Source organism: Scomber japonicus, chromosome 2, assembly GCF_027409825.1.
Source record: "Scomber japonicus isolate fScoJap1 chromosome 2, fScoJap1.pri, whole genome shotgun sequence".
Taxonomy (NCBI): domain Eukaryota; kingdom Metazoa; phylum Chordata; class Actinopteri; order Scombriformes; family Scombridae; genus Scomber; species Scomber japonicus.
Genome location: NC_070579.1, coordinates 16,851,781 through 16,864,453, shown reverse-complemented (window position 1 = coordinate 16,864,453; position 12,673 = coordinate 16,851,781). Strand labels below are relative to the sequence as shown.

General features: G+C 38.4%; 1 protein-coding gene across 1 annotated transcript in view; it reads left to right on the top strand.

Moving 5' to 3' along the window:
* Positions 1-12,673, top strand: part of herc3 (HECT and RLD domain containing E3 ubiquitin protein ligase 3) — a 30,716-nt gene that overhangs the window by 13,771 nt on the left and 4,272 nt on the right. Inside the window, exons 13-23 of the mRNA XM_053332992.1 lie at positions 74-263; positions 1,067-1,230; positions 1,412-1,525; positions 1,874-1,897; positions 1,990-2,088; positions 2,420-2,590; positions 2,678-2,821; positions 5,514-5,680; positions 8,364-8,430; positions 8,953-9,035; positions 11,179-11,362. Coding sequence (XP_053188967.1) covers positions 74-263; positions 1,067-1,230; positions 1,412-1,525; positions 1,874-1,897; positions 1,990-2,088; positions 2,420-2,590; positions 2,678-2,821; positions 5,514-5,680; positions 8,364-8,430; positions 8,953-9,035; positions 11,179-11,362 — 1,407 coding nt within the window. The remainder of the gene's footprint in view (positions 1-73; positions 264-1,066; positions 1,231-1,411; positions 1,526-1,873; positions 1,898-1,989; positions 2,089-2,419; positions 2,591-2,677; positions 2,822-5,513; positions 5,681-8,363; positions 8,431-8,952; positions 9,036-11,178; positions 11,363-12,673) is intronic.

The following is a 12,673-nucleotide window of genomic DNA, read 5'->3' as shown; positions in this document are numbered from 1 at the left end:
ATACTGTTCATTTGCTGTTCTGTTATTCAGGCCTACATCTCCTCTCTCTTTCTATGTCCAAACATCTGTATAGGCCAGCAAGAGTTTTGAGAGTCTGTTGATCCCTCAGCTTCCCCGATCTCCTCCTGATGTCGAGGCCATGAGGATCTACCTCATCTTGTCTGAGTACCCGGCTCTGCAGGACTCCAAGAACTACATTCGCCTCACCATTCCCCTGGCAATGGCCATCCTCCGGCTAGACGCCAACCCCAGCAAAGTATTGGGTATCATATGTGCATGTGCACACTTGATTTTTTTATTTTTTTATTTTAAATGATAACAGTCAAATCATTTTAATCACCTTTGACACATCACATCAGTCTTAAAGAAGACATCTACAGAATATCAGTGTCTTCATCCACATCTATGTCAACTACCTCCAGATAAAAACGCACCAACACAAGAAAATGGTCACAGAAACTCTGGATCAATTTTTAAATGATTGGTAATTAAAATTACATTTTTCAACAAACTTTGGTTAATAAAGAGTTAATAAACAACAAAAATAACATATACTATTTATTGGTCTCTGGTGGAAACATCATGTAAAAACATTATTTCTAAATGCCCTCAAATGTATCTTCGGCACTTCTGTGCTGCAATTTCTTGTTACTTATAAGTTAACATATATGCTGATATCTGCTGGTTGATAATATTGAACAAGTGATTAAGCAGCTGGGGTCTACTTTGACCAACCTAAGGTTGCATTTTCCTTAAATATTTTGCCATTTTTGCTTTAAATACAAAAAAGTGACAAAAGCATCTCCACCGTTGCTTGATGTAGGCGTGAATTGTTCATTTCGGAAAGTTACAAAAATTGTTCCATTGTTTTTCCGGCGGGGGTTTCAGACACATTCGCACACCCACAGCGGTCTGTGTTTTACACTTTTATCGCCCATGTGCAGCTACCATACACACAAACAAACATACTTACAACTGGAGGCAGATAGAACAACTTCTCACACAACTAACTGTAGTAAAACATTATCATTATCTTTTAATTTTACGTTATTCTTTGTCCCTGCAGATAACTGGTGGGGCTTAGTGGACGGCAGTGTGTTTATCAGAATGGTCGACATGTACAAGAGCATCGTTGTGTTCATGCTAATGGCTGGCAAGACCCTGCTGGTACCTGTGTTCTACGAGAACTATTTTCTCGCCACGCTAAGGCTGCTGGAGAAACTCCACAAGGTATTTACAAAGGTCACCTGCAGCTCCTGTAAACAAACCCTCAATGCTGCATTGTTCTTCAGTACAATACGAGGAGGAAATGTCATGGTGTTCCTGGTCAGATTGTTCTTAGTAGCTGTTAAGGTGATCTGTACTTGGCCGGTTCCTGGAGTTGAGGCTGCTGTTTGTTCCTCATTATCAGGTCAACTTAAAGGCCCACCATGTGGAGTACAACCGCTTTTATATCCCTGACATCACCAGCCTGGTGGACATCCAGGAAGACTACCTCAAGTGGTTTCTGAGTAAAGCTGAAATTGTGAGTACTCAAGCTCTGATTTTACTCATACACACACACACACACACACACGCACACACACACACAGACACACACACACACACACTCACACACATATGCACACACGCTTAGAGCAGCTCATTCAGGATTTAGCTGCACTTATCTGACCTTATGCAATTCTGCAGAAATGGTGAGGAATTTTATTCCTGACTATTCCTGTTGGAAGGGTGTGTCGCTGTGTCTAAGTTCAAGTTGCCTTTATGACTCACTGGACATTATTACAGCACTACTCTCAATTGTTTCACACTTTGAATTATGTCAAACACACAAGTCAATCTGTTTTTCCTTCTCTCTCACTTTGTTTTCTAGAAAATGGGATCGTCTCCTACGCAGGTACTTGAATTAACAATTTATTTCAAACATGTCAAAGTATTTGATTCATTTCAACTTTTTGAATAATATTTATACTCTGTTTTTCCCTGCAGAGTGACTTCCCTCCAGTGAACCTATGTGCCTACCCGTTCATACTGAACGCTCAAGCCAAGACAACCATGCTGCAAACAGACGCTGAACTGCAAATGCAGGTGTGACGTGGGTTTAACTTGACTCCAAATTTTTAAAACTAACTTTAAACTCTGCTTTTCAAACTTGCTTTTACTGTGAAACTCAATATTTTGATGTCATGCAGTATTAATTGTCTTTGTTTACTATCAATTGTATTCATTTAAAATATTTTTCTTTGGCATTTCTTTCTCTTTTTAACCATTTGTTGTATATCTATTATTACTATTATCTTTAATAATGTGAGTTTTATCTAATCTGTTAACAACAGATAATTTCATTCTTCTCAGTGAACGTCATCTTACTTGAATTTGACTAAGTGTCTCTTTTCTCCCACATGCGACCATTATCTAGATGGCAGTAAGCGGTGCAAACCTACACAATGTCTTAATGCTACTGACACTGGAGCCCCACCTCGCTAGGAATCCTTACCTGGTGCTCCACGTGCGCAGGAACCATTTAGTCAGCGACACGTTACGAGAGCTCACCATGTACTCTGATGTGGACCTCAAGAAACCGCTCAAGGTGAGAGTCGGCGTAGGCTTTGTCTCCCACAGACATTTTTTTTTTCTTCACACATTTGTAGTTTCTCATAATCCTCTCCCCCTCCAGGTGATCTTTGATGGAGAGGAGGCTGTAGACGCAGGCGGAGTAACAAAGGAGTTCTTCCTGCTGCTGTTAAAGGAGCTGATGGATCCTGTATATGGGATGTTCACTCATTATAAAGACTCCAACCTTCTGTGGTTCTCAGATAAAGTAAGAAACATACTGATGAAGCAAAAAGATTCAAAATACATTTTATCCATTTGCGTATCTCCTTAAATTTACTTACCTGAGAAATTAAAAATAGAGTTTATATGAAATGTAAAATCACAGAAGTCTCAGTTCACTTTATAAGAAGGTAGTACACACTACAGATGGATAGATTGTAACACATGAAATCACATATAATGAAATAAAAATATAAATTCAAGACATAACAGAAACCACTACTAAGTGAAGTACAGTTTAGCAAACAGGGTTTAATTATTTAACTGTAGGTGAGTGAAAATAGAAGTTTATAGTCTTGGATTAAAGGTCTCCGTTGTGTTTGCATCTCTGAATGTGGCTAATTATTCCACAGTTGAGGAGCTCTGTAATAACAGACTGCTTGTTCATTTTTAGTAAAAGATTAAAAACTTGAAACGGATGAATGAGCTTTGTGAGGTCTGTTTATAACAGGAAGTGCAGTCGTGTAAGTTGTAAGTCATTTTTGAACATGGAAACAGGAATTTGGCTAAATCTCAAAGTCCCTTTACTGCCTACTCTTGACCTTTCAGTCCCATCTCACTTTGCATTATCAGACGACGTCTGCTCAGTCGGTGTCACATGACTTAAATATGAAACTTCAGTCATGTGATAACTTTGTCGTAATACAGAGTGATTGTACAAAAGTGTCTCTTAATTATTAAAGCTTGATATGCCAACACACAAAGTTAATTACTGCCATTAGATATGTGTGACAGCAAGCGCTTAAAATGTGTTCTGGCCCCACCCCATCCCCTCTGCCCCAGACTCAAAGCTCATGTGGGTTTTCAGGTCAGGTTGAATCTATATCAGTTGATCCAGTTTGTTTTCTTGCTTCCATGGCTGCAGCACGCTCTCTTTGTGTGCCATTGTTTCATATCAGGCAACCTGGGGTGTGGAAGGTGGGCGTCAACCTGATCTCACAGAAATACGTGAAATTACGTGCGAGCACCACGATCAGTTTGGATGGGCTGGCCCACACAGACCAAACCAAAGAGAAATTTAAAAGGCGAAACATACTGACTCTTGGTATCTCAAAGCAACTGAAGCAGTTTTATAAAATAAAATCGGGATTTTAGCATTTTAAACCAACTTGAAACAAAGTAGAGTCAATCATGTGACAAACTCCTCACAGCTGCAGACAATGAAACTCTGAAATGTTCTACATCGTCTTTGTTACACTCTTTTAAATTCAAAGCTAAATTTGTCTCCTGAAGTCCTCCCACACTCTCTGTGAATGTGAAGCAGTGACAGGACGTCAGTTTGTTTTTGACATGAGAGAAAATGTACCTAGAAGGTTTTTATGAAGCTCAAAATGGATTTACCATCTGTTACTTAAAAGGCAGTTCAGAGTTATTTCAGTAACTCAAATGACCTTTTATTTGGGAGCTATTTAACATGCTTTTTTTAAAACAAAAAAATACTTGATAGCAGTAAGCCTATAATGGATCTGCAGAGTGGTTACTTTGGCTTTTATTTGACCTACTGCTGCTGCTTTTCCATGAAGAGTTGCGGTTTCTGGAATTGCACAAAGTGATGTGTCAGTGGGAACATTCAAGTTTACAAAACCTCTGCCTCTATCTGCAGACGGGCCTTTGAAAATCATTACAGTCAACGTCTGATACGTCAAGATCCAGCAATGATGATTTTCAGCTCCTTTTTCAAATGACCCTTTTTTAAATCAGAAAAGGGTTGAATCACACTTTTTCCTCACTACCAATTAATTAATTAATTTTCTTTACCACTTATTATCTAGAGGGTCGGGGGGGAAAGCTGGAGTCAATCTCAGCTGACAGGACGCGAGGTGGCAGTCAATCACAGAGCGAAGTTGTATAAAAACAGACAACCATTCACACTCACATTCACACCTGCAGGCAGTTTAGAGTCACCACTTAAGATAACCTACATGTTTTTGGTCTATAGGATTAAGCTGAAGACCCTCTTGCAATTAGGCGATGGTGCTAATCACTGCACAGGCATGATGCCTCTCACTGATAATTACCACGATACTAATTTTAACCCATATGAACACAAGCTGTAATAAATAATTACCCACACCTCTAAAATAGAGTTTACCAAGGACAAAATGTTAATCATTAAAAAATAAAGTATTTACGTGTAATAATAATTAAACTTTATAAGCAGAATTACTAACCTATTTATTGTTAGGATGATTTTCACCACACTGACTTGTTTTGTATTAAATGTTTTATGAAAAAGATTTAATTAATGTGCTGCTCTAATTAAATGAAGGACCAGCCCAGCTAAAAAAGATAGCAGAATATTTATCATGAAGCTCTAATAGGGTGAAAATGGTTTTGTGGTTAATTTTTTTTGTGGTTCGTATCATCTGAGCTATTTTTAAGATGGTGGGATGTGACAGGTTGTCAGTTTTAAGGTTTTATTGAAATTCCAACACATTGTACATGTAAAGGAACAAAATTCACATTATTTGTGTCCTGGTGCAACAACAAAACAACATGTTATAATCTCATAAAACGTGGGATAGTATGTAATAATAGAAGATGCCAAATAGTGATAATAAAATACCAAAGTATGAAAAATGCCAAGTAATAGCAGTTATGTTTATGTCACTGTAGATGTCAGAAAGGTACAATGGAGTGACGATAAGAAAGATAACCATTTTCTTGTGTGTCTTCAGTGTTTTGTGGAGCACAACTGGTTTCACCTGATCGGGATCATCTGCGGTCTGGCCATCTATAATTCCACAGTGGTGGACCTCCATTTCCCGCTGGCTCTCTATAAGAAGCTGCTGGACGTGGCGCCGACACTGGAGGACTTCATGGAGCTCTCGCCCACCGAGGCCAGGTAAAATGTCATTTTCCCAAGCCATCTATCCATCTATCCATCCATCCATCCATCCATCCATCAAGCACGAAATCTCTGTCTCTCTGTCTGTCTGAGGCTCCCTCGCATAGTCAAGCCCCTTTGTTACCGCTCTCGGCCACTGGGAATTTCTGGCGCTGTTTCACACTTGCTATGGGCATGCACATTGCACACGCTATGGGCGGGCATTTATTTTCCTGAACGCAACACTGTTTGAGAAGTTAGTTGTGTAAAGACCGTGTAAAGTGAATTCAGACATTTTCTTCTAAACACATTAAATAGGTCATAAAAAAGGTGTAAAAAGCATTTCAACCACTTAGATTTGAATTGTGGAGCTAGGCTGCCTTAGCATAAACCCGCCCCTGCTGCTGTAGAGGTATAAATACATTCAGCGCACACTACTACTACTGTCTACAGTTAGCCAGTTAGCTGAGTTAGCCGCCGAGCTAGCAGCCGAGTTAGCAGCAGAAAGCTCTCAGACGTAGCGTCCATGTTTCGGGTAGAGGTGGTGACTTTGATTGACAGGTAACACTTGGTAGGGGGCGGGGTTTCAGCGAACTCTGCAGGCACTCCCACCATGTTTGGGAGCAGAGAAAAAGGCTGCTTTTTACACAACTTTGAAGCCTAATTTCATATATTTGGCGATTTTTTTTAATCATTCAAATTTGGCAGGGTGGTTAACAACACACTTTTCTGTGCCATGTCAAACTCAGAACACATATTTATTCTTACTTTACACGGACTTTAAAGGCGTCAACTGAGGAGACACCACTAGCTAAGGTGGCTAAGGTTACACATACTCCTTTGCTCACACAAGGACAGAACAAGGACTTGAGTTCACAAGCTTTGATATCAACATTAGCAGCTCTTTTTCTTTCATTTTTCTGTTTTGCAGTTTTTTTCTAGACTTTAAATGTGTCTATGTTCTCAGATCTATGAAATATTTCAGTGCTATGGTGACTTGACAAGATAATTTCCTACCTCAAACAAGGACATTTCCAACCTCTTGCACATTTCAAATAAGAAATGATTGATAATGTCATAATTATTGGCTTCTAATTGGCTTAACTGATTAGATGGTATTAATGAAACTCACCATAAGTTTGGTAGTGATGGTGTTAAATAACTGAAAAGGTTAAAATGCTACCTAGTTTATATTTCTAAATAAATCATCAATTTGGTTTGTCTTTGAGTTATTGTCACTGATTCATAGTGGGCAATCTATTACACCAAGAGAGTAAATAAGTATACTTAAGGAACATTTCTCGGGGCAGAGGTTTATTGGGCTATCTCTAACATGAGGAGTCAGCATATCTAATCTGTTGACTGATTATGGGAGGAGTCTCTTGCTTTCAGATGTTTTTCCAGGTAGTGTACAAGTGAAGGGATAGATGAAAAAGGCTATTAGAGAAAGGTTGTTTAAAAAAACTGCCTTAGGGAAATAAGTATTTTGCAGTATTTTGAAAATACAAAAATACAGTATTTTATTTAGATACATTTTTTGGCTGCTGTATTTTTTAGCTTATTTTGATACATTTTTAAGGTGGGTATTTGGTATTTTATTTGGAAATGCATTTTGATGTGCAAACAGCTGAGTGAGCGTTTCCATTTGACAACCTGGGGAAAAAAAATGCAGGTTTAACCGACATCTGACATCATACCACTATAAATATAACAGAAAATCACAAGAAGCATGACATGTCTACCTGTTTAAAGGTTTGTGTGTCATTGTAAAGCAGCTCTAGTGCTTAAACACAAAAAAATGCTCGGTAACTTTGTCATCATGATGCAACAGTGTGTCACTCGCTTACATAACCAGTGTGTTTTTTTAATAGCAGTGAACCCTCGAGGAAAGGCCTCTTCATTGAATTTGGAGCAGGAAGCTTTAGCATTTCCTCAGCGTCTAATTGTCTCCAGCTATAAACACAGATCAGCATTCGCACTATTGATTTTAAGATTAGTCCTCTAAACAAGTCGGGCAGCTCAGACTGTAGAGTTTCTATTAGAGGCAGCAAAACCTTGATGGACATGATCCAGAAAAAAAATCCTTAGATTTGCTGCAGTTTTATTTGCACTGCTGTTAAACTTTAAACCTAACTGGACACTGTGGCCACTTCACACACAGATACATTTAATTTGTATTATTGAGATTGATTTCTTTGTTTTTTTTTTACTTAATTACTGGAAGGTTCTTCAGTCTGTAGTTTGAGAGGCTGTGTGAATGATATTTCATCTCCTTCCTTTACTAATTAGCTCTGTCTTTGCCAGCTCTGCTTGTCCATTGCTCTTTCCATGTTTGCTTTGTTTTGGTTGGTAAATATCCAGCGTGAGGAAACAACACTCCCTGTGACTCACTTTCCATTATGAGCTCTTATTGTTAACACTTAGCCTCTAAAGCTAACAGACAGTTTTGGGGGCCCCCTGTTTATTTGATCCATGTAGCTTCAGGATGGGAACAGCGGATCCCTGGCTTTTGCTCTAATAGTGAACTGGGGAATAGATTAAAACCTGAGATGGAAAATGAATGCATAAAAATATCCTGCACAATACAAACAGAGCAGCAACTGATTAGTTTCTTATTTCAAACTGAACATCTAAAAAGTTGATTCTGGCCTTTCGTTGTTGGTTTTTTTCCCCTCACTGTCATGATTTATTATTTCTGCAGGAGTCTACAACAACTTCTAGACTATGAAGGAAGTGATGTGGAGGAGACGTTTCTTCTCAATTTCGCTGTGAGTGTAACTTCTCACCTTTTACCGCAATTTATGCACACACTTAACACACAAAGCACTGCATTTATGACCTCAATTAAATACATTTTAAAAAGATTATATGTGTGACTATAAACTAAATTAAGACTTGTTGTTTCAGTCACTGTTCAAGTAAAACGACCAAACATTACCTGGTTCCAGCTTCTCATATGTGATGATTTTCCGTTTTCTTTTCTATATGTTATTCATATAAATTGAGTATCTGAAGGTTTTCAGACAAAAACAAAGAAATTGAAGACATCATTGGTAGCTGTGGGAAATTGAAATGATTAATGGTCTAACCAAGGAAATAATTAGTGTAAAAATTGATGATAAAAATAAACGTTTTTTGCAGCCATGGACTCAACTCAAAGGTCAAGTAAAGGGGAGTTAAACTATTCAAGATGATGTGAACTATATTTGAAATGAGGTCATTATAAAGCTGCTCTGCTGCTGATGTGAATCTCAGATGTAAATACTGCGTTGTCTGCGTCGTCTCCTCAGATCACGAGAGAGAACTACGGGTTGACAGAAGTGAAGGAGCTCGTCCCTGGAGGAGAGAGTGTCTGCGTGGACAAAAACAACAGGTGAGACGGATACATGCATGATGGTGCAGCTCATAGTTTAAACTCAAATGTTCCATCTTTGTTCATTTCAAATTATCTTTTTTTTTGGGTATATTTTTGATGCTCTTTTAGTAATAGACTGTGAAGGTTTTATAAAGTATATTTTTCTCTAGTGCTCAGATTATCTTGAGCTCAGACAGCTAACATCATCGCTCCAGCTGAAGGTTGTGAAGGTCGTGGCATGTGTTGAAAACATAAAAACAGAGAGTTTGTTTAGTGTCAGTCTGTGTTTTTTTCTACCATCTCCACCTCATTCCTTAAAGTCGTCCTTGTGCCAGTGGCATTGATTGCATTAAGGAGTCCTCGGAGAGTTGTCGGGCGGGCGGTGTCAACATGTCTGGCTGCTGCTCTTGAACAGATGGCGAGTTGGCATTGACCCAGGTCTGCAAAACCTGCGTCAACACACTGATATAAAAGTGGAGTCTGGTGTTTTAGTGTAAAACAGAACAAGAAGGACATCAGCTTTTCCATCACACAATAAAGGAGAATTGATTTAGACTGAGGGTTAATTTATCAGACAGCAGTTGTACGTGTGCTGATTTGTTATATAACAAACTAAGATTGATTGCTTTCTTTTTTTAGAGCATCTTTCTTCCTTATTTCAATTCATTTCCTGTTGAAATAGGATGTTGTGGCTGTATGAGAAACGGTTAAGTCATCGTTTCTGTGTTTAAATCCAATTTTTGTCTTGTGGGAGAAGGGAGAGGTGGGTTTGTTTAAAAAATCTGTTCTGTTTGATATTATTTGATATTTTAAGTGATCAACTCCTTCTGGTTCATGATGGAGTCACCATTAAAATATTTTGTTTTTTCAGAAAGTCTGAAAACAGTCAAAGCTCTAGCAACACATGTAGTACAGAACAACGTTATTTTTAGAATACATTTAGTTATATTACACTATACATTACATTATTCTTTACATTACGTTCCATTATGATGACCCTGATGGCTGGAAGCTGGAACATGGTCTTTGCAGTCTGTTGCTGGAGCTTTGACTTTTTTCTACTTTTGTGCACCTTGGAAGTAAGTGAAGTTGTGCAGGCCTCTATTCTACTCTTTTTCCAGGAAGTAGAAATTAAAGGTGCAGTGCAGAAGTTTTACATATGAATGAATGTCAGTTACATTCAAGCCAAAAGAGTTCACTCAATGCCAATTAAGTCAGTTACCTTTCAGTATGTCACAGTATACCAGAGTTTTTAATATGGTGTTAGGTTTGATATTTCCGCGCTGGCTGGATGAATGCACTTTAGAGACTACTGCTGGCTAACTTCTTCCTTTCGTTAGCTCTCTGCCGAATTTAATCCTGTGGCTCTTCTAGACTTTCCAAAATTTTATCGGACCAAATGGATCCAAGTCTGATGTTTAAATGAGTCATTTCGTGGACAGTTGTGTGACACTGTAAACAGTTTATTCACCATTTTACAGCCGCAGCAGTAGCGATGGAACAGAGCCTGTGACGTAAGCATCAACAGTGTTTTTGTAATTATTCTCACTGCCTGAAGGGGGAGACAAAAGTCCTGCACACCAGCTTTTTATTTATTTATTTATTTTTAAATATTTTTTCAGCACAGCCGGGTTAGTAGACAGACAGGAAACAGGAGAGAAGGGGGGTATGACATGCAGCAAAGGACCTGCGGCCTGGATTCAAACTAAACTTTCTGCAGGTTTGTTAAACTGGGCCAAATGTTTCTGTACTGACAGACTTGCAGGTGTATCTGGCACAGCTGAAGAGATTATAGATTTAATCTACGTGAGCGTCGTCTGCAGTGAGACATTAACACATTCAGCCTGGATGAAGAAGTTATAGATGAACTCCTGTGAGACATATATCATCACCATTAATCATTAATAGCTCTAACCACAGTGTTGTTCTTTTTACAGTATCACAGTCATCATCAACCTAGCCAACACACACACACACACACACACACACACACACACCTTGATTCACACACAAACAATGAGAGAGGAAGCGAGTGTTTACAGTCACGACTTCAAGTCTGAATAGATTTTTTCCTTATAAGCTGATTGTGAGGACAGAACAAATACGTGATCTAAATGTTTACGTGTGTGTGTATGTGTGTGCATGTTTGTGCGTGTTTCAGGAAAGAGTTTGTGGAGGCCTACCTGCGCTACACGTTCTCAGACTCGGCGAGTGAGCAGTACTCGGCCTTCTCGTCAGGCTTCCTGAAGGTGTGCGGAGGGGAGATCCTCTGTCTGTTCCAGCCCTCTGAGCTGATGGCCATGGTGGTCGGCAACAACAACTACAACTGGGAGGAGATGGAGAAGGTCAGTGTGGTGGAAATCTGAAAAATAATGAGTTGGCACAATGACCAAGTTGTCTTTGTGTTTATTTCAATAAATACTTTGCAATGGATTAGTGCATAGTCACAACAGAATGTAAGTGTAGACTGATAGTTGATTCAGTGTTGAATGTACATGTACATTTTATACAACCATGAAACAAGGGAGGCAGAGTCAGGATGTGCCGAGATGTACTGGGTACCATCAGGAACTATCCACTACAGATAGGTAGGATATCCAGGACAGATATTTCATTTCAGGCTAATAAGGTTAGGTTATTCAAAATGTGATTTTTCTACTACAGTCTACGACGGCATATTAGGGCCTCAGAATTTCTGAGACTAAAGTCGTAAATGGATATTAAATATATAATATAAAATATTATAACTTGGATATTCTATGATAACATAAAGTCGAAAATTTGCGAAAAAGAAGTCAAAGTCTGGATGCTTTGGATCATACAGTGATTCTGGACTAAGATAACAATCTCCTTATTACTACAGTACAATTTGATCAGTTCTTCCATGGCAGGCATAATGTACGACAAGCGACGTCTCTCCAGTGTCTCACCAATTTCTTTCTCAAAATATTAAACATTACCCCAGGTCAGTATTTTATTCCGAACAGTTCTGACTTGGACATGTTATGTTGACAATCCTGCAGCAGAAAACGCTTTACTTCCTGTTTTTTTTTAAATTAGATCAGTTTCTCTTAGCTCAGTATTTTTAAATTTTTAAGTTTTTTTTCTCAGTTACTGTAGGTAGGAATCGATGTGATAAATTACATGTTTGTACAATTTGATGGTTGTTGATTTGATGGCGCTCACAGCTAAAAATTTCACTTTTTTACATCGTCAACATCTGCTTGTCTCATCGCTCACAGTACAACACACAAAATAGGGAACATGTTACATTACAACACAGGGGTGAACAGTTAACAGTTAACATAATGACATAATGAAGACTCACTGGGAGAGTTTGTTCAGCAGGCGCAGTTAAAAAAATAAAAAAAAGTTCCTGTGGTTCGGTTTCTGTGGCTCAGCAGAGAAACTGAGTCCGACTGTAGTTTCTGTTTGTTTTGTGTTATGTCTACAATTACTTAATTTAGCTCAGAGTTTGTCTTTATTTTAACAGTGGTGTCCCAAACAAGAAAACAACACTACCGAGAATGTTAAAAAAAAAAGAAGCTACAAATCATAAAAGATTGAATTAAATACAATACAAGAGAAGCAAGGAATGTAAAACTGATCTTAAGTATATAAAAACTCCTGTAAAAGTGATTGATTAAAAATATCAT